Source organism: Lonchura striata, chromosome 5, assembly GCF_050655825.1.
Source record: "Lonchura striata isolate lonStrDom1 chromosome 5, ASM5065582v1, whole genome shotgun sequence".
NCBI classification, from domain to species: domain Eukaryota; kingdom Metazoa; phylum Chordata; class Aves; order Passeriformes; family Estrildidae; genus Lonchura; species Lonchura striata.
Genome location: NC_140707.1, coordinates 16,728,730 through 16,751,656, shown reverse-complemented (window position 1 = coordinate 16,751,656; position 22,927 = coordinate 16,728,730). Strand labels below are relative to the sequence as shown.

Sequence of the window (22,927 nt, the reverse complement as noted above, 5' to 3'; positions counted from 1 at the left end):
GTGTTCTGCAGCTGTTCAAGGAGATTCTCAGGACCTGTTGTTTAGAAGTCACAGCCCTTGAACAGTTTTCGTTATTGCTATTAAATTCTCTCTTGAGTATAATAGAATGAATTTCCCTTGATGCCTTTCCAGTGTATTTATTTGTTTAACCTTGGATGCAAAAGTCATTTCTCACAGGGTTGTTGGTTTTTTGTTTTGTTTTGTTTTTTTTTCTTCTTTCTTTTATTTCCTTCCTTTTACAAGTGTACAGTCCACCCACATGGTTTAGAATTTATTTATAAAAAAGGATTTTCATATTCTTTTTTTGCAACTGTACTTTTCTTATTTACTTCAGGGACATTTTTTTGAATAAAGGATGAAACATGCCTCAGGAAGACAAGGGAATAAAGCTGGTATTTTCATTTAGTCTTTTAGGGAGGATGACTGTTTTCAAGTGCATCTTTTCTTCCTTTTTGCACTGCTGTCAGCTTCCCTTCTGAGCATTTCTCACTTTAGATCAGTAAAATTGTATTTGCATCTTGCTTTAATAGCAGTGGTAATTAAACCCCTACATTTCTAGCCTGCCCTGTAGGGAATGAGTTGCATAGGAAATATATCATAAACCTTCAGTGGTTAAAAAAAGGAGGTGGGGGCACAATTTATTAAAAAAGTAAATTGGAGGGGAATAGGCTATTTGTTTTGTTCTATGTCTCAGATGAAAATAATTGGCTCATTAATCACAATATCAGCTTGGTCATTTTAGGAAGGTCAGGCTAAATAATGAATAGAAACAAAGCATATAATTTTAAAATTTTAAAAACAAACATTAGGAATGCCAGTGAAAGAAACTTCAGTAAATAAACCATTGACATCTTGTTGCTTTATGTAAGAAAACATTTAGGGTTAAATGCATTCCATGTGCTTCCTCTCCCCCAGTTCTTTTAGAATTACACACTGAAAACATATATGTGTGTATATATATACACACATACATATTCACACAGTAGCATGAAAGTTAAGGCTGATTTTTTTTCCTTCACATTTTTCTGCATAAGAGTTCTTTCAGCTTTGCTAGCTTTCCATGTATCCACCATTCCTTTCCCAAACTACCCTCTACTACCTTTGAATGCAAGTAGTTACTGCTAAAGCATGGAGAAGGCCAAACAGAAACCCTGGGATCCTTCCATTCTGTAAGGTCCCTTGATGTTTCAGGTGTCATAATTCCCTGTGGCAAGAAGGATTTTATTTTAGTCTCAGCTTTGAAACAGCAAATATTCATTTTGTTGTCTGTTGTTTTTTAATTTATTATTAAATAACAGATATCAAATACTTGGGGAAATCTCGTCTAAATATTTAGAAGCTAGAGAAGTGATACAATGATTACACGTGTGTAATCATCTGTCATGAGAACAGACACACAATTAAAACCCTACAATTTTGACATTCACTGGATTATGACTATTTCTGGAAAAGTTCTGGAATCAGTCATTTAAATGATCATTTGATTCTTCTTAAGCTGTGAGTGAAGTCCGAGCTCTGATTTCTATCTGTATAAAAGATTATTAACTGAAGTTTTAAGGCTTGGTGATTCTTAGACCCCCATGGATGAAGGCTTAAATACATTGTGTGACTTCTAGTGAGGTGCACAGGAGTTTGTGCTTAAGTAAGACCTGTGCATACTGATGAATTCACAGCTTTTTACTTGACTGCGAATAAGCACTAAATAGGCTATTTTTTTTTTTTTTGAGAGAGATTTCCTGAAATAAAACCCAGAGAATTCAAAGATGAAGAGAATTCTTCTGTTCTGTTTATGGAGCAGCAGTGCCTATACTCTGCTCTAAAACTCTGTTCCTTAAGATTACTCTAGCAAAACCTAAATGAAATTTGAGGCTGTCCTATTTGATATATTTGTACTGAATTCATAGGGAAAAAAATGCATAAAAAGGTATTCATGCCCTATATGAGATAGTGTTGTTATTCATGAATCCCATCACATTAGTTTATTGCACTATACCTGCTATTCTTTATCTGGAAACTAAAGAGAAAAAAAAAAGATAACTTGATTTTACTACGTATTTGTACAGAATAATTCTTTACACCATATTAGAATAATTCTTTGCACTGTTATTTGAAATAAGTGAGTGTCTTGTGTTGTAAGATATGATTTGGGGGTATTGTATTTTCCATCTCTTAGAGGTGGGGCAGTTATGTTCTGTTAATAGGGCAGTTTGCTTTATCTCATCCACAACCAATCCTCCCTTCAGGAGATCTCTTCTGTTCATGGCCACTGAGTGTCCCTGCATGGCTGAGAAAATTCCATCATCCCACTGGGAGATGCTCTGCCCAGGGGAAGGAGCCCAGCATTCCTACCTGGATAGGATCTGAGATTTGGAACACCAGAAGTAGTGTTCACCCCACTGGATTTCCAGTGGTGCAGCTTTTTTCTACACTGGATTCCCAGAGGAAGACCAGTCCCATCTACACCACTATTGGAACTTCAGAAGAAAACTCCACCCTTGTCCAGGATCCCTGCTCCAGCAGAAGCACAGCTGGCACTGCAGCAGCACTGCAGCCACCATTTAATGGGACTGCTGCCACCACCCTGACCCACAGGGTGTCAGGTCCTGTTCTGACTCGCTTAGTGAGCTGTTGTTCTTATCCTCATCTCTTTGCCTGAGAGTGTCTTAATTTCAAAAATTATAAAAATTCAGAGGGAGGGGGTTTACATTTTCCATTTCAAGGAAGGCTTCTGCCTTCCTTAGCAGACACCTATCTTTTCAAATCAAGACAGTGAGCCCAGTCATAGATGATAGTGGCCAACTGCTGCCTGATTTATGCTGCCCGAGGAGCTAAGAAGGTGATATAAAGAGGCAGAAGGCAGATGTGAGATGCTCCTGTGATTATTCCATTGGTTTGATTTGTCATTAGTCCAGCTGCAGAGTTTTGGACATGTTAAAAAGCAAGTGGAAAACGATGCTGATAGATGAAAGGCCCACTTCTGTATGAAGGGCACAGAACATCAGGGTGACAATCAGGAGTTTTGTATGCTGAGGCTTCAAAGAGCTTCACAGGTGAGCCATTTTTTCCAAAGGCTAAAAGGCAAATTTTAGTATCTGATTCATAGGCAAATTGAGAGAGCATTGTGTCGTTAGATGAAGATAAAAGATATGGGAATTCTGCAAACAATAGTGATGATGATAGAATTCCTGGGTGATATGGAAGACAAGCCCGTGATGAAGAGCTCTGCTAAATGGCAGAGGAAATTTGTTGACACTTTTTTCCTCAGAGAGGATGGGAAATGCCAGAAGTAGGGCATGTGGCATAAATTACACACGAGTTTCTTTTTCTGGGAAAGGGCAAGAACTGGGTTGGTCCTGTCAGCTGCAGAAAGCAGCTCCAGCAAAGAGCTGACTTCTCTGTTGTGTCCCTTTTCTCTCTTCCACTAGAGCCCACAGATTTATTTCTGATGTGGAAAACACTCTTCACCAGCTGGAATGTCAAGCTTCAGTTCTCTGTTCTTTCAGTTCTCTTCCATTCTCCTGAATGAACCAAGCTTAATGAGTAACAGGGCAAATCAACTACTAATAGATTTTTTTTACACCTGGAAGGACTACAATATGTTTGCCTTGCTCCTCTCTTCCTTTCATTTTTGTTCACATGTTTTTCACTTTCTTATTATCTCTTCTCTCAAACATATTCCAAACACACCTGCTGAGGGACATGCATGTCTTAAAGTTTGTCTGCTCTTGCCTGTGGCATCTTTTAGTCAAGGAAACATTGCCTGTTCCCTTATTAACCTTGCCTGAAATAAAATTCACACTAGACTCAGTTTTGTCTCTATGTCCTTTACTCAGAAAAAAATACAAACCAAAAAGCAGACAGGAGATGGGAGCCAAGAAATCAGAGCAATTTACCCTTCACTTGAGAAGGTAAATTACAAGCCTGTTTTTGAAATTTCTGAGTACCTATTGCCTCTCATCAAGCAATGACTAGGACTTTAAATGTCCTACTATCACAGAAATTTTTTTTAATGTAAGTCTGAATTTCACTTACAGAGAAATCTTCCAAGCTTGATGACTGCTCTGGAAGTCATTGCAGTGGATTTTCAACTTTGTGGAGAGTAGGAATATGCAGCCTCCTCAAGTAAAACACATGTGAAATCAACCTAAATTCTGCTCAAGCTGAGCTTCTAAGAGGATTTTCCAGTTCAGCTATGACAAGGCTGGCAAAATTGGGTCAGGCCAAAGCTTATATTATATTGTTAATTCTTCATGGGGTTTTTTGGGGTTTTTTAATGCATCCATCCCTTACTCTATTAAGTAGAAAAGTGAGTTCTGTTCTTCAAATTAGAACCTAATTAAGGATACAATTTTGCATGGTAGAAAAGTACTGGTTTTGTTTTCTCTTATTTTCTTTTTCTTCTCTTTTTTAAAAACAATTTGTAGGTCTGGAAATTTGAGATATTCAGAGCACATGGATGAAGGCCAGGGCGTTTTGACAATTCCTTTTGCAGGTCCTCTATCAGCACATTTTGTTTGACAAATTACTCTAAAATGGGAGAGTGTGCTTTTATTTTATTCTTAGATTTACCACTGTACTATAAATCTAAGCTGAAGAACTCTGGTTTTGAGAATTAGCTCTTGGACACATAGAGAATAAATTGTTGGAATTTACTTTAAAACCTTCCCTATCACACTCCTGTTGTTTGGATGGAACAGAAGCCAATTAAAAAGATTGAAAATGTAATATATGCCATATATTATATTGTGAGAACAAGCTCACTACAGTTAAGACTCTGGGGGGGTACCTTTCAATTCTTTGTTAATAATGGCTATTACTTCTTCTGAAGGAAATCCTGTCTGATGACAGGAAACTTCATAGTAACCAACCAGTTTCTCCTTTCTGATTTTCACTCAAGAAGACTGTGGAGGACAAGACTGTATTTGGCAGGAAAAGTTTATGTGTATAAATCTTTCAAACAAACATGTGGAAGTCTTAAGATCAAAGCAGTCCAGCAATTGTTTAGCCAGTTTCCACATAAACATTATATTAGTGCATTTTGCTATGGGTTATTACAATGGAAAGAAAAGGAAGTTATTAGAAAAATACTTAATTTTAAAATATTAATTCTGAATTGTGTTTTCTCTTCTACTGGTTAACTAATCATTCAAAGTTGGGTCCCCAGGACCAGTTTCCAGGTTGTTTTTCTGAGCTTCCAGGTGGACAAATGAAATCTGGTCCTTTGGTGACACTCATGAGAATACACAGCAGATTCTGATGGTCACCTCATTTCTCAGGCACAAAAGCCTGTTTGTGCTTAAAAATTTGGTGACAATGAGTAGCTCATCTGCATCAGTACATGACATGTTGCCGACAATTTCCCTAACACAAGGCAACTAAGAATATTTTCTCGCAGAAACCAAATTGCTATTGGTTTTTAATGAGGTTTGCTTTTCATTTAGTAGGCATTTGTGTTGATTAGGTTTGCATTGTTCCACTTTTTATGATTTTTCTTGTTAGTAAAATTACCCAAATAGTACATATTAACATGAAAGCTATTTCTGAGGTGGAATTGGGAAGCTCATTCTTTCATGTGACAGAGCTGTACTGCCGTCAGTGCATCTCCAAGGGAAAAGAAATTAGATTGTTTCTTTCTGTAAAAGTAATAGCTTTTAAAGAACTGTTAACGCTGATGAGTTCATCAAGCATTTCTCATGCCCAAATAATTTCTTTCTGAAACTTCACTTAGATGAAAAAAAAGAAAAAAAAGAAAGAAAATCAGTCACTGGTATTTGTGTTTAAAAAGCAGATACAAGTGCTGCTGGAGATTGTACTCCAAGTGCTCAGCTGTAAATAGAGAAAGCATCTTTGAAGAATGATGCTCTGTAATTCAAATAGAAGAGTTCTATGAGCTGCTTGCAATGGAAAGCCCAGAACCTGCACTTACCATTTGCTCAGCTCTAGAATATTCAAATGACTGCTTGTGAACTCTGAAATCACAAATGGAGTTCTACAGCACTTCCAGTCCATGGCATCATTTAAATATGTTGTCTGAAGAAAGAGGCTTTCTCAAGAGAGAGTAAATGAGTCCTAGGGGGACAAGGTAATGAAATCCTACAATTTTTAAGATTTTTCTCTCTAGCTGGTAATGTCAGCAAGTCTACCTGGAGCCAGCAAAGACCAAGTTCATCCTGAGCTCCTGTGTGCAGATGAATAATCCTGCAGACACCAGTCAGCTGCATTCAGCTCCCCTTCTCTTACATCTGAGATTCCAGAGATGTGCCTTGGCTGCAGTGTGTCAGATTTCCCTGTATGCAATAAATTCTCAGAGAAAATACCTTGCTAGGACCCTTGGCAGGCCATTTCAGTGAACTGCAGTAAAATAAAAAGTTCATTAACATGCTGTTTGTGTAAAGCAGAGCATTTCCATGTATTTCAGTGGGTTTCATTTGTACAAAAAAGGAAGAGCAAATTTTAAGATGTGTTTTCCTTTAGATGAGTGTGATACAAACCACAACTGCTGTAAAACAGTATTTGTCCTCCTACCCTTCTAGCATGTGTTTTAGATTATATCAAAAGCATAGTTACTCCTTGGCAGCAAAAGGGCCATGGTAAAATGTGCAGGTAAAAAAAAAACTTCAGTGTGCTGAGAAATCTAACTCTGGACACTTGGATGAGTCTTGAGATGCTTTATCCATGCCTCATCAAAATAGGACAGCTGGTACCTAGAGCACCAGATTATCCTGAAGAGTTTTCAACATTTAGTTTTTGTTCTATGTTCCTTCAAATATGTTCCATATTTGAAGTTATCAAATGAAGTTGATAGTTATCAAATCAAGTTGAAGTTATCAACTTGACCCATCAAATTTTTAAGGGAGGTAACTGTAAAATCTTTATTTACATGGGTATTCTCTACATGGGATTAAGTAAAGTAAGTAAAGGCTACCTGTGCACGAATTTTTCAACTCAACAGTTTCCTCAAAATATGTAAATCTCTCTGGCACAGCTGATGTATCCTGCTGGCATTTTAAGACTAGTAAATTTCTGGGGTATAAGAGCTCCATTTTTGAACCTTCACTCTACTTAACTTGAAAAGTTAAATCAAAGGACCGTGGTAAAGGTCTGACTACAAATATAAAACTCCTAATATAATAAATAATGTTTGCTTTTAAGAAGTCTGCATATGTGATCTGGCATTTTATTTTGGAAAAAATACATGATTTGTCAGATACAGCAGCTTTATAGTATCCAGAGTCATTTGCATTGTCTATATAATACACTGTAGTTGAGAGTGGTTTGTCCTTGGACCCTTTCAGTCAGGGAGTTTGATGGCTGCTATAACCTCTCTAACTAGAAATAGACAAGAGATAATATTCAAGTAAAAGTTGCATTCCATTTTCAAGTGTGGGTTTGCCTAAATAATAAATTTAGAGTTATAGTTTCACTATCTTTTGATTCTGTTCTGTCTCCCTTCATCCCTACAATTACCTTTCCTAAGCAAAGCAAGAGCTGTCTAATGCCAAATTATGCACTATACAGAAGTTGGGAGGGGAAAGTTGCTTTTCCACCTTGGTTTTCTGGAGCTGGGATTCCTGTTGGGCTTGCTGTGTTAGAGGGACAATCCTGGAAAGTGAGCACAGTCCAACAAACACACTGAGCTGGCTGAGTGAGCTTCTGTGCTAGTACCTCCTCTGGATCCCTGCTGGAGAACTCCAGGGAGTTGTTCATGGACAGTCTTGGGCTAAAACAAGGCAATTCCCAGGTGTCACACCTGTAAGTCACACATGCTGTTTGCCTGGAGGTTTGTAATGCTTTACAGATTTGTGTTGTTGATGCTTGTCTTAGTTAGGATCTCACTGAGTTGCAAAACTTGAGTTCTTTCGGGGCAGGAAAAAGAATTTGGCTTATCTTCTGAGTCCAGGGAGCTGTGAAAAGCTGCAGTTCAAAGATCAATAATTATGAATGAGAACCCCATTTCCCTCAACAGTGGAGGGAAGCAAGAGTAAATAACTTCTTTGCAAGCAGTTCCTTGTAAATCCAGACAGATCATGTCAGGTTTGAATGGACTGAGTCAGATTGACAAGGGCTGAAAACAGTGATTCTTTGGAGAATTGAGATTTTTCAGATAGAGTGGAACAAGTATTTCTACACATAAAAAGAACACTTTGAAGAAGCCAGTATCAGTGGTAACTGGAAGGTCACACTACTTGGGAGATGGTAAAGACAGCAGAAGACAGAATTCATTCCACAGGTAGATTGTCATCATCCCATAACAAATAATTAAAATAAAAAAAAAAAAAAAATCAAGCAGTGCACAATCACTATCAGTTTTTCTATCCTTGCCTTATTTATGTTTCTCTGCAGTTACTAGCCAGAACAGAGCACAGGAACTGCAGCTTGCACTGATATATGGAGTTTGTCCATGGATTATAAATTGTTCTGGTTTGAAAGCAAAACCAGAGAGAGACTCCAAGTCAGAAATACAATTTACTGGGAGAAGGGATAAAAAGACAAAAATCCATGCAATGATACAAAAGGAAGACCACTGACAAAGTCCAAATACAACCTGACACCCCTCTGGCCAGCGTGCAGTCCAAATTGGAGTGGCTGCAGTCCTCTTGAGATGGCAGATGTGGCTGCTGTGTCCTCTCAGAAACCTGTGGGAAGGCTGCCTCTCTGTCTAGAAATCCCTGGATTTATCCAGGTGGGAATGCCTGGCTCCTCCCCCTGGGCGGGGCATCTCACCATGGGCCGATGTTATTCTGAGTCACAAATCCCCTGTTAAACAGAACTGGCTCCTGGGGAGTATCTCTGAGTGTTATCTCTGAGCCATGTGGTGGGTTTTTGATCCCCTGTTAAACAGAAATAGCTCTGGAGAGTGTTATCTCTGAGCCATGGGTGGGTTTTTGATCCCCTGTTAAACAGAAATAGTTCTGGAGAGTATCTCTGAGCCATGTGGCAGACATTGGTGGGCCATTAACAGGAGATAAGGAAACCTGCCCCGAGGCAGCTCCTACTCCGATGGTGATAGGAAACATCTTGGTGCTTCCAATCTTGGACAGAACCTATTAAAGATTCTAGTAATAGAAACTATTCCTGAATTCAGCTGGAAAAATTGCAGTTGCTCCACAGGTCATCAGTTTAATCCCTGGAGGTTTTCCAAAATGTGTGATCAGTCATCCACAAACCCTATGGGAATTGTAATGGATTAATTTTCAAAACCATGAGAGAGATCTTTTTAATCTCTCTTTTAAGATGTGGGAGCTGGGGGTAAGATAAGGTTGTACCATGTTTGAGGTCACACACAGTCTTTGGTAGAAACTGTGGCCATGTATTTGCTCCTGTTCCTGATATTAGATGGCACCTGTACCACCACTGTACTTTGGAGGTGTTATGGTGGGGTATAGGCAATACAATAATTTTGGCAGAAGTCTCTTAATACTCCCTATGGTAGTCCAGACTGGAAAATGACTGCATTTTCTGGTTATTTCTCCATATTCTCCCATCCATCTTCTAATGGTCCCATTTTGATCCCAGGGGGGCTTGGCAAACCTTTCCAAAAGGAAAGAAAAAGGCCATTTACTGACAGTGTAATTTGAATGTGGAATTGTTATCTTGTAGCTGTTTCATGGCTGTGCAGAACTGCATAACAAATGAGAATGTGTGGTACTTATAAACTCTGCTTCTCTGGCTTCCTGGGGCAGGCAACAACAGAAAACATGAAAAAAGAATATTGAAAACCATTTTAGCTTTGTATTTTTTAATTATTAGTGCTGGGATTCAACATTATCCTTATGCGAATTAAACTGCATGAAACTAGTCTTTATAACAGAGTTCAGATTATGTATTCCAGTCACTGTTTATTGTCTCACCCCAGGGGAAAAAAAAAACATCAGAAAAAAATCAATGTCTTTGTACTAATTCTCATTGGACTCCTATTGATATTGTATGATTTAAGAATCTGCAGTTGCATATTTTTATGTCAGCAGATATTTGGTGGTGCCTGGGACATTGTGTTTTGCCATGCTACATTTATATGTCGGAACATACTGTTGCTTAGTTGTACCTGCATTTTTTATTATTCAGGATAATAAGAAGCAATTGTCTTCAAGACATAGTAAAGCACAACATTTAAGCTTGCAGATGACTACGAGCTCATCTTAAGTATGTTTACTTTTTTTCATAGTGACTTACTAGGGATCTGTACATATGGGAAATGAGGGATGAGTGGACCATGGCACTATGGTTATGCTCTTCATTTATTTTCTGTGGTTTGTTTTTTTTTCACCTTCAGTCCTATCATGTCTTTGCATGTTAGTAATTGTGTATAGACAAAAAAAAAAATTGTCAGTCAGGTATTTAATTTTCTTTGGGGGGAGCACAAAGTTATCTCTTAGAAAGTTTTCTCCTAGCACTTAGAACTGTAGTAGGGGGTATAAATTAGATTTGGAACTACATTTATTTGTTACTTATTTTCTTTTGAACATTTAAAAATCTTGTTTATAATGTTTCCTTTAGACTGGACAGCCATCCTCTCCCTCAGAACCTTGTTCTTTCCTCATAGAAGAACACCATCAGCTCTCACAGATTTCTGTGCCCAATGCCTCACCTCGAGCTCCTGCCTCACTTGTTCTTTGGGACAAGCAGCTTATGTATTCCTGTTGTTGCTCCATGCTTTACTTCCCTTTACTCACCTCCAGCTCCTTTCCATTTTTTTTACACTTTTCCCCATCAATTTTGTGCATTCTTGGCCACCATTCTTCATGTTGCTATTCTATTTTTCAGCTGATTATTGAGCCTGGTGCAAATGCAAATACATCAATTGGGCCAGAATCCCAGAACTGGGGTGTTCTTGTGGCAAGTCTGGAATTGTTAAACATAAAGGAACTTTAGTGCAGGCTTTAACCAGAGGGAAAAAGGAACCTTTTATTTTAAGAACCAGTGGCATCTTGTCAGTTTTTCATCTTTTAAAAAAACATAACCCCACAAAACCTATAATAAACAACAACAAAAGCAGACTGAAACTGAAGAATTTTCTCCCTTTGCTTTTCAGCTTTTTATTCTCCTGCTTTTCTCCTGTATCCCTAGAAACCAGAGAACTTTAATCTAAGCTCTCTTTCCCTTCATCCTCTGGCCTGTCACCCCATTGCAGCAAACACAAATAACCTTTTCTTCCAGAGGCCTACTCGGAGAAAAATAATTTCCTTTTGATCATGCCAGTACCTGAATTGCTCATCCTGGTTTAATGCTCGTGGTGTCTTTGTATTCCAGCCTGGCTTTCTCAGGATAAAGACTTGTATATGTACCAGTGCCTCTAGATTCTGTCAGGCTGGTGCTGCCAGCTTTATCTCTGCTAGTCCTCCTCACATCCAGTACAACTACTACTGTTTTCTTGGCAGGCTGCTGCAATCATAATTTGCTTTCTTTTTGAACCTGAAACATCTCCCCAAAGGTTCATTTCTTTTGTTACTGTATTGGCTGGATATACTCTTCTGGTTTTATTCAATTTCCCAGGTGATAAAAGTTATTTAGAAGTGTAAATACAGGGATGATTTTTGCCTGTGCATGTGTTTGCCTGCCTGCATGAGGAGAACTCCTGAGATCAGCCAGTGCCCTTCATTATTTGTGCCTGTGCTATTCTTTCCCTCTGCTTTTATGTGCCTTACAAACTGTGAATTCCTCAGAGCAAGGATGATGACTCCTTATGTACTCGTAAGAATGGGTGTTCTGTGAGTGGTATTGCAATAATATTGATTAGAAGTGTTTCTCCTTGGACTGAATGCCCTGAGAAGACAAAATTCAACGAATAACACACTGTTGTCACTTCTGGAAATTACGAGAGTGCTCCAGATCTGTGTTTCACATGTAAATCTCACCTCTGACACTTCTACACAGTCTCCCTGTGACAAAGCAGTGCTGGCTCACAGTGCTAGGAGGGCACGGGATGAGTGGGAGCTGCCCAGAACTTGAGCTGTCTGCAGTGCAAATACAGCTTTCATGCCCTTCTTATAGAATTTAAGCTTTTGTTTGCTGTGTTAGATCTAGGAGAGAAAAAATGAAAATGTATTAAAAGTATTAAAAAAAAATTCCCCCAAAACATACAAACATGCAAGTATATTCCTATCTCTTCTGTTGCCTTACTCCCAGGCCTGACACACCCTCGTCTCCCCCCAAAAAAACAAAAAATAGAAACTGTTTAGGGAATATATTTCTATGTTCTTAAGGAGAAACTTGCCAAATTTTAGTGCTATACTCTGCTCTGGTTTTAATTCCCATTAACAGCGAAGTGTATAATCATTCTGTGCTGCTTTGCTTTTTTCCAGTGCAATGGATTTGGATGAACATTTCTGCCTCTTATCCTAGCAAAGTATAATTTTATTAATGTTTCTAGCTGCATAATACAGTATGAATGTATTTTAATAGTCAGATGGAATACCTTGATGGTTTTTTTCCTTAAAATCTTGTTTCACTGCTTGTAGATGAAACTCAGCACCTATATGTTTGGAGAGAGGATTAAAATAGTAGGGTAGGGTCTTCATGGTGATTTAAAATGAACATAGACTTCAAAAATCATGGTCTAGTAATCTCTTATACTGCACTAGTTTATAGATTGCTGGACAAAGTATTTTTTTATGCCTAATTTTAACTTGTTGTACAATAGAAATAAATTAACTATTTCATGGGAATGTTATAAAGACTAATAAATTATTTAGGCAGGACTTTAAAGCACTGGTATAAGTAGGTGGCGAGTATTACTGCTGAAGGTACTCAGATGCATAAATGGTATTAGGACACAGCAGCCACTTCAGTCTCTGAAAATGTTTCACTGGCTGCTGGTGGTAGAGATTTGCTGTTGCATGTGACCTGGGGGAAGCTGCTTAACTCCTCTGCCAAATGGCAAGACTAATGATGTAGCTCAAAGGCATTTAATCTGCAAAGAGCTTTGAAATCTTCTCTCAGTGAGCTTATTCAAGTTGCAGGTCATATGATGTTTTTTGAAGATGTTTCTGCCTGTGCTTCTTTTTGCATGACAAGGATACAGGATGCTTTCTATTTCAAATATCAATTTTATTAATTATATTTATAAATTATTATACTCTTTGCTATACTTATGTTACTTGACAGGGAACTGGATCTGTACTGAGGATGTGGTCCATACTTGCCTTAGAAGTGAAGGAGCATCTTCATCTCTGACTAGACTCAGCTGAGGAGTTTTATTACTTCTGGAATGATACTCTTTGCTAGCTTTTCCTCCTTAAAAGACTCAAAACCCCCCAAATACAAACAACTATTGTCAGGGAATACTTTTTTACCTTTTGAGGCAACTGATGGTTGAATAAGGTTCTGTAGTTTTCCAGAAAGTGAGGATAAGTTTTATTTTCCACTTGGTACTTTTGATTGTTTTTTCTCTTTGACAGTGTGAGGCAGTGTTCCTCTATCTGTAATTTTTGTGCAGCTGAAAAAGTAGTGATGAGGGAGTTCATTGCTAAGAGTGTCCAGTGAAATGTGGCCACATCGTTCAGTTCTGCTTGTGCTGTTGTGTTTTTCTGAGAGGCTTGTCAGAGAAAATCTGTTTGGAGACCTGAGGTCTCAGAGCACAATAATGGTAATGCTTATGTACACTCATAATTTTTACTGTACCCTTTTGGTAGCTTTACCCACAGATTTAAACCCCTTTCCCTTTTATTATGTTATCACATAAAAATGTTTGCTCTATGATCAAATACAAAGGGAAAAGTATATTCTAAATCATGCATTTTACCTGTAGCCAAATTGCTGCAGTATAAAGTAATGTTTCAAGTCCAGATTTATAGGGTTTCCCACCAAGGATTTTTATTCTGGTAATTCTGCTGTAGTTACCAGAATTGCAGTGCACTCAAATTTAAATCCACAGTCACCACTGAGGAATTCCCTCTAAGGCTGTTGACAAAAAGTGTTCCTGAGTGCAGACCCCATGAGAATCAAGGGATGCAGCAGCCTTGGAGCTGGTGGGTAGCAGGGAGGCTCCGCTGTACAGCAGAGAACACGGGTGCCAGGACAAGGAGTAATGGGTTCAGACTGAAAGAGTGGAAATTTAGCTTGGATATATGGAGGAATTTTCTTACTGTGTGGGTGGTGAGGCACAGGCTGTCCAGAGATGTGGATGCCCCATCCCTGGGGGAGATCAAAGCCAAGTTGGATGGGGTCAAGTGGAAGGTGTCCCTGCCCATGGCAGTGGGAATTGTTCTAGAGATCTTTAAGGCCTCTTACAACCCAAACCATTCTACATCTCTCTGGTTTGGCACTGTTATGTGGTTCACTTAAGTAGGGTGTGGATTTTTGTTGTACTTTTTTTTTTTCACTTGGCAATGGGCATCAGCACACTGCTGCAATGTGGTCAGGAGTAACTCCAATCTTATCTAGCCAGATTCTAGACACAGGATACTCATTAGGGTATGAAACATAGTAATTCAGAGCTCAGCACCTTTCTTTCAAGTCTTTGACAGGTATTTCCTTCTCATAAATAACATCCCCAAACCAAAAAGTGAAGGCCCACGTAAGCAAGCCTGGAGAAATCAAGAGGAGACTGATATGATTCACAGCATTTGTCTTTTTCTCATGGCTGCATCTCCAGGCACCAAAACCTCGGTATTGTTGCTGGAAGAAAGTTCAGTTTGTCTCCTGCTCCTCTGCATGTGTTCTGTGTTTTTTCTGTCTGAACATGTAGTTTCTTCCCCATTTATCTGGAATGGTTGAATTAGGAAGTGCTCAAAACAACTCTGCATTCTAATTCTAATGTGTGTTTTTTACTCAAAAAGGCTGAGGGGCCTCCACAGTTAGTCAAAGTTAAGGTGTTCAGCCCATCTCCACCTCTATGACTTTTCCCCTGTTGTTGGCTCAGAGTTTTCCTCTTTGAGAAGCAGATGTATTGTAACTATGATAAATATATACAGCAGAAATTCGAATACCTTAAGTTAATGTGCCACAAGGCTTTTTGAACAGCCCCAGGAAGCAATGCTGTGAGCTGATCCTCAACATGAAGCCAGTCTGTAAAAGACAGGCTGGCACATAACCAGCTCCAAAACAGGTTAGAACTGTTGCTTAAGGTAGAAAACAGAATAAAAATAACAAATAGAGAAAAGAAAGGAGATAAAAGAGAAGGAATTTATATACAAATAAAAGCAGCTGGAAATAGACTCTAGTAATCCCAGTGCTCTGGTTTATCTCATTAAATTTTCTCTCCTAACCAATCTGAGCAGAGATGAAGTGATACGGAATTGCATTCACACCTCCTTAAAGGCAGGAGAAAGGCAGAGTGAATTCATACCTTTTTCTCTTGGATGGAGCCATTTTTACCCAAGTCTGCAGTACCCAGGGAACAACTGCATTTAAAAAAAAGAGTTGTAAGAGCAATGAAGAATTGGAAGGAAAGTTCAGCCACTGAAATTGAGGCTAACCCACTGCGAAATATCAGGGTCTATTGTCGCTCTGCTCTTTTGAGAGTTTTAAAGTTCTTCTAAAAGTTTTCTATGCCTTCTGATGTTTACATATTTCTACTGGAGTTTCTCATGCATATTCATATAAACAATGATTGTTTTTCATTCTTCTTTGCAATTATTTTTTCCATTCTTGTGAGAGGAGAGCACTGATGGACTGTTGGTTTGACCAGTGTAGTTGGAGAGATGGTAATTTCATCCTCCAATTCACTGTCACTTTTGAAATTCTATATATTGTGGAGTCAGAAGTAAACTTCCTCGTTTGCATCTAGCGTGCGTATGTGAGTTATTTCGTATCGTAGTGCAACAGTTTATATTTTAGTTTTCTTCCAGTAGCTGCTGCTTTTCTCTTGGTTCTTTTTTCCCCTTCCTTTCAACAAATTCACTTTCCTGAGCAACAAATTCACCTCACTTGAGCCCTGGGTTCTCTGTGGGGTTTTATTAAGTGGTACTGGAGAGGAAAAGTACTTGGGGGCATAACACATCCACACCCCAGACCTTTCCCCTGTACTTGTGCACCAGTAGCTACAGTGGACTAGAGAGAAAGAATGGAGAAAATCCTCCCTTGCTGTAGCTATTGGTGTGCAGGTAGAACTTTTTATCAAAAGTCTGGACAATTCTGATGCTCTGAAGCAACACGCCGAGATCAGGCTTGGGTTAATGAAAGCAATGAAACCAGCACTTAACTTCCAAATGGATTTCCATGGAGACACCTACACAGTAATAGTATTTGGACTTTTTTATTCAATAAAAGCTTGAGATATAAATATTCTCCATTTGCTTAATATTTACGGTTGTAAAATATTTTAGGATAGCTTACCCGTCACCTGTCATTCAGCATCTCTATAAATGTTGTGAAAACATCATTGTGAAAAAAAACCAACTTCTTATTTCCAGCCCACAAACCCTATTTCACCACACTCTCAAAATCAAATCAGAGACAAAAAAGAGGAGAGAAGGAACGGGGGGGATGGGGAGCAGGAGGAATACAGTACAGCAGGAGACAATGCAGTACTTGCTACACAGTAGCAAAAGAAATGGGTACAAAATTTAGTCTGCTATAATGATAAGCTTCTCAGGACATTTGTTATGGACCAGCGTTGTCCAGTGCACTTCTGAAGGACCACTTGAAATCCAAATTCATTTTCATTGTTTTCCTGCAATTCCAGGCAGCGCTTGGATTTTCGGTTCTGGATAGGACCTCCCTGTAAGGATTGGGGGAAAAAAGAAAAAGAAGTGTTTGTGTTAAACACTGACCTTGCTGCATTGCTACTGTGGGGTAATAGAAGCCATAGAACATTCCAGTGTCCATCTACTGTGAAAAACTTTCCACTTAGAGACAAGATAAGCGCTGGATTTGGAATGAAGGTTCCTTTGTCACAGGCTGGTTTAATCTCTGATTAAAATCTCTGAGACTTTTAACCCCTTCTTCGACAATGAAAGCTTTGTGAAACATTAATCCTCCTTGATCTGAAAGAGAAGAGAGATGGCCTGGGGTCCAAGATGTCAGAAGAAGTGGGAGGAGATGATGGAGGGGCTTTTGGCTGGACTTTTCTTGTATAGCCATAGACTGAACCAATTTCTCCTGGAACACAGACTGCATTTTAGGGGGATGCAGTGGTTTGAGCCAGGGGAGTGACAGGAGTGGAATGAACAGAGGAAGTTGAGGAGGGTGTGGTGGTGCTCTCTGCCTTCAGGGAAAAGAAGATCTCTGTTCTCTGGACCCTCGGGCCCAGGGGAGAAGAAAATGGGGGGGACTTTTTGTCCCAAAATGTGAAACTGTTCTTTGGTCCTTGGCAAAGCATCCTTAAAAGGAGCCCTGTGAGCAGTCTGGGTCCATGCACGGTGGTGAGAGCACTGTGACATGGAGAGGAGAGGTCACCATGGCAGATTTTCTCTGGGCAGTGCCATGTGTGACATGGAAAACACCAGAGGTTGTAATTGTGTTTCCTGGGGGTCTATGGTGCAAGAGAGACTCCTCTCTCCCCTGATGGATTGAATATTGATTATTTGAGGGGTGGTAACTTGATTGAGGGTCCAAATTTTGTCTCACTGTTTTGTTGGAAATTGCGTGGAGGGAGGAGGAAAGTTTTAGAAGGTTTTAATTCTGAATTCAGTGTCTTTTATTATAGTTGTAGATTAATAAATTTACTTTCTTTATTTTTAAGCTCGAGCCTGCTCTGCTCTGTCTCTGATTGCATCTCACAGCACTTGTTTGGGGAAGGTGTGTTCTCATGGGGGCACTGGCATTGCACTAGCATCAAACCATGACACTTGCGTAGAGAATTACTGGCTCAATCTGTAAATCAAAGAAAGGAGTTGGTGTAGATTTGTACATCTGAAGTATGGAAAGAGCAGAAGCATTGAAATTGCTTATATGTACAATGTGGAAAAAACAGTTGCTGTAAAAAACCCAAATATGTGATTCCATACAAAAACTCACCACCTCATAGTTTTGTTCAAGTCTGTGTTATACCCTGCATTATAAAGTCATAACTGGGAAGGATATTGGCATAAACTGGGAAGGACTGGGAAGGATATTGGCATAAACAAGGCTGTGTGCTGTTTCAGAGCAGGCTGCTCCCCAAGTTCAGTACAGGTTCTGCTTCATTCAGAGAGGTGGCTGAGGGTCCCTTCCTATTCCATCAGTAATGCTTAGCAAGAGCTTTCTCTAAGGTGTGACTTCTAAAATAGCGTTCTGGGCCTGGTTAATGAAATACAGAATTAGGTTTGAAAGCTCCACATTTTAAATATAGCTTTGGATAAGAGGGACCATTTCTAGAATAATCCACAAAAATTCAAAATGTGTGGCTCCCATAAATCCTCCTGGTAGGTCTATGTGCAGCCTTGATAAAATTTCCGCTGATTACTTTCCTAGACAGACAGGCTTGCAGAGGCATTTTAATACACCTCCATAATGAAATGCTGAGTGAACTGTATTTTCCCACTGCTGCATCACTTTTATTGACATTTGTATTAATAACAGTAGTTAAATTTGACTGCCTGGTGGGAGCATAAACTCCAAACTAGCCAAAAACAGTAATACGGCATGATTTACAAGAAAGTTGAAGAAACTAGGATGAATACTTTGTCAATACTTTATTATATGCCATTTCTTCTCTTATCCTAGACACCCACACTACACCCCCCCATCACTAACCTCATTCCCCCATTCCCTTGGTTACTTTGGCCTTCTAGAGATCACTGTAGTGAGGCTGACTTTTTTTTTCTCCAAGTTAATTTAATGAGCTCTGAACTGGGTTATTCACACATAAAACTCTGAGGAAATGGGTATTTTCTCATTGTGAAAGGAACAGTAATCTTTTCTTCTAGAATAACATGACCTTTCTATTCTTGATTAAAGCTGTAGGGTGTGGTTTTCCACTGTGTAGACTCAGTGTTGCATGGCATCTCAGATTTCTTGGCTTAAACTGGGAATTGGGAATTACACCTTAAAAATGTTTCTGCCTAAACCCAAAATCAAGATTAAATTTGTTGTGTTTTCAACTGATGTTGGAGGTGCTTGTGTTGCTGTTAGTTATGTAAACTAGTTTTGTATCTTTCATTTATTGGTTGTCTCTCATCTGACTTTTGGTACTTGAGACATTCTCAGCTCAGAACCTGCACTGGAAGCTGAAGAAAGTTGTCCCACTTTATCTTGTTAGAAAACTAACTTAGCTGGGTCCATTACTTGCCTCATTTCTGGACTTGGGATATGACTCTGTGCATGGTACTCTTAGGCTTCTCCTGTCATTTCAAATTTACTGGCATAAGGAGAGGAACAGAATTCCCCTCTCAATTTTTTTGTGAAGTACAGCACTTGGAGCTCTGTTAGTAGAGGAAGGCACAGTGTTAAGATTTAAAGACTGCCATGCAGAGTTGGAAGTTTTCTGCTTAATTTCCATTTGTTTCAGTGGTTAAGGGTTTCTTTCACTTGAATGGGCCCAAATGCTATGTGGGTTTGGGGGTAGAGAAAGGAGGATGTTCACAGTGGAGACAATGTTTTTTGTTTTTTTCTAAATTTTGTAGAGCAGATCTAGGTGTTATAGTAAATGTATTCATGAGAAACACTTTAATACAGGCAGCTACACAAACAAGGTGTAAACCATTCCTAAGGAAAAACAAAACAAGCGAGCAACCAAAAAAAAACATATGAAGAGCCCCTTCACACTCCTTCGCTCTTTCTGATGTGTCCTCATGTGAAATATGGCTTTTATTTAACAGAAACAAGTGAATTGGGATATAAAAAGCCAAGGAAGCTCATTTTGATGTGGGGGAAGTGCACTGCATTGGCTACTGAAAACCACCCTGCTGAGTACACTGGAGCTGCTGTATGGAGTACAAAAGAGACACCAAAATTAAGTACTGTCTAATATGTGTGAATTGAGTATTGTAGAGAGCACAGATGCTTCCAGCAAGATGTGCTTTTCTTAACCACAAAAGGGAAACATGAACTCCCAAGCCTTGTTAGGAGCTAAGCTGTTCTGTTTCTAAGAGATGAGAAGCCTGTGCAGAGCCACTGCTTCAGCCCTCAGAGTGGGTGCAGTGTACACAGCATTAGATGCTTTCAGCAGGCATAGAAATGAAAGAACTGCTCTGAAGTACAGGGAGAAAGGTCAGTTACTTAAAATTTCCTGTTATTTTTCTATTGTAAATGCAGGCGAACCCAATGGGAAGAAATGACAATGTCTGACTCAATTCAGAAGGCTGAATTATTTCTTTATTATAACTATGCTAAAATACATCAATATACTATATAAAAGGAGGATACTAAAACTACATACTACTTTCTCTGACTCTAACACAACTTGTGACCCTCTCTGAGAACCCAGCCCCAGGTGGGTTGGATTGGCCATCAGGCTCAAACAATCCTCACCAGAATCCAACCAAGGACTCACCCCAGGTAAACAATTCTCCAAATACATTCCACATGGGAAAAACAAGGAGCAGAAATAGAAATTGTTTTCTCTTTCATTTCTCTGTCTGCACCTCTATGAAAAATCCTGATAGGGAGAGAAATGTGCTTGCCACAATTTTTCTACTTAAGTGTGTTCATTTTCATCTCTTGATATGCCCAATCTAAACCTAGGACAGTGGTATTGTCCTGTCAGCTCTGGGCTGCTGACAGTGCACCTCATATAGGCTGCAAGGCCTGAATTAGTGAGCTGTGTAAGGATTAAAGCACAAGAACTGAGTAACTCCAGGAAAAAACTGAGCAGGCAGAACTGAGGCATCCAAAGCTAACACTGTCTTTTGCCCCTCTAACTGGCTTGGCCTCCAAATTACAGAATTCCTGAGTGGTTTCTGCAGCCTGTTGTCATCATTAGCATTTGGAACCCTAAAGCCAAATATGTGGGAGGCAGTCCCAAGGAAAGTTACCCAAATATGCCTTGGGAAGCTACAACTGTATAAAAGTGTCATCTGGAGATTCCCCCCTTCCCCATGTAAATGAAGATATGCCCATCATATGTTGTATCCTCCCCAGTTTATGCTCATCACTGTTTGTACCATCCTTTGTCCTCATTCTACCCTCAATAAACCCACACGCTCAGTGAAAGGCAAGTTGCCCATCTGGGTGCCTTTCCCCATTCTAGGCAAGATCTCCACTTTCCAATTTAAAGGCAAAAATTGATAGCCTAGGGTAATGTCTTTAATCACGAAACATTAAACATAATTCTGTAGGCTGAAACACGTTGCAAGAGAAATTCTGTGCAACTGAACAGAATTAGGATTAAGATCACTGATGATGAGAGAGCTCAATGTCAGTAGAAGTCTCAAGAGGATAAAGAAGCATCCAGGTCAACTATTCTGTAAAAAATAGACTGAACATGTCAGCACTAACAGGTTTGACTGCAAACTGCATGGTTTTTGCAAAGCAAATTGATGCAATTCCTGTGAGAAGCACCAAATGTTCTCAGCTCCTGTTGGCACTCAGACACACAGAAAACTGAGTAATTTGTAAGTGTACTTTTAATGTTAATACTGTCTCAACTCAACATCCTGGTACACAGAGTGGAAAGCAATGCTTCTGACTTCCTTTAGAGTACTGCACTTTCTGCATTTCTGCTGTGTGGAAGGGGTTTCCTTCCCAGTCTTTCATTAAGGCAGAATTTATCCAATAAAATGGCACTTAAGAACACCGTTTGACATGCCTGCAAGCCCTTGCAGTAGCAAGTTGTACAAAGTAATTAGACAGTTTGTGCTGAACTGTTCTATGGGATCTTTTTTGGTATACTGAGGGTGGTAAATTCATAGTTACCAAAGCTGATACCTGGTCACTTGTAGAGAAGAGGGATGTTAAATGAGTGTTGGAGGTTGTCAGCATTACTGAAAATCAAACTGATGGCTATTTTTAAGAAGTTATTCTAAAGTGAACACTTTTCCTTTCAGAGTTTAAACCTGCTTTTTGCTCATCATAATGAAGCTCATGTTATTCTTCCTGAAAAAGAAAAAACATACTTGCCTAAACATGGATATTTCAGAAAAAGGTCTTAAAAGGTTAATAAGTATATCCAGTCTCCTATCACATACACTGTATAAATCATTGTATTTTCTAGTCTATTAATTTTCTATTTGGATCTCAGTCAGTGACCTCAAATATTTACATGCTCACTCTGCCTTTGAGGCAGAAACTCCAATCTTTGCTGTTGCTTTGATATATTTGAATCAAAGAATTATGGTGAGGTGTATGAGACACTCTCCACTCCAAACAGAACACTTGAACTCCTCATGCATTTCCCCAGAATACTGGGGTAAATTTTCAGTGACTGTTGGTACACCAAATTTAATCCTAAAGGAAATTACTCAAATTATACAAGGTGTCTTTTTTTCCTCTGTGTGATTCACTTCTGTATGGATGTTGAAGCAGTAACAAAATGTTCACAGGAAGATGGGAATAATTTATCCCATCCAGTAATTTATGCATTTTCAGTATTGCCTGTTACTTGGAAATATTGGATGATGTTATTCAGTTTAAATTTTCTGATTTTTAGCTGTATAAAGGATATAGTTATATATAATACAGAGGTAACTGATTAACCTCTTGAATCCAAAGAAGTATGACAAATTTTCCAACTCTTTGTCTGACAGGTGTGCTGTAAGTAAAGCATGCTCTATAACATTTTTTTTTGCTGTTCAAATCTTTAATCAATTAACTTGAACTATTTAAATTGAAATATTTCTCACTGAAGTATATTGATAGCTGCCCTTACTCAAATACATGCTTCCTAACATATTTTATATGAGTGCTGTGAAAATAAGGTGCATTTAACTGCTTTTATGTATGTGAAGTATCATATACAGCAGGTTTATATATTAAAAATATATTGTTATCTGTTCAGCTATTTGGATCATTATTTATAGGGTAGATAAGCAATTGAGAATTTTTACAAAACTCAAAATGTGAATGACTCACTTAAAATGTGAAACTGTTTTTCCAATATTAAACAAAACTCATTACTATGTACAATGTA

The 22,927-nt window shown here is 38.9% G+C and overlaps 1 protein-coding gene across 6 annotated transcripts in view; it reads right to left on the bottom strand.

Annotated features, from left to right (window-relative positions):
* Positions 1–22,927, bottom strand: part of GALNT18 (polypeptide N-acetylgalactosaminyltransferase 18) — a 244,246-nt gene that overhangs the window by 15,462 nt on the left and 205,857 nt on the right. For 3 of the 6 annotated variants that reach the window (XM_021544855.4, XM_021544858.4, XM_021544857.4), the window contains one exon: positions 16,180–16,660. The exons of the other annotated variants lie outside the window; for them this stretch is intronic. In XM_021544855.4, the coding sequence (XP_021400530.1) occupies positions 16,514–16,660 (147 nt within the window). In that variant the 3' untranslated portion in view covers positions 16,180–16,513. Of the gene's footprint in view, positions 1–16,179; positions 16,661–22,927 lie in introns of those variants that run through there. 6 annotated transcript variants of the gene reach the window in all.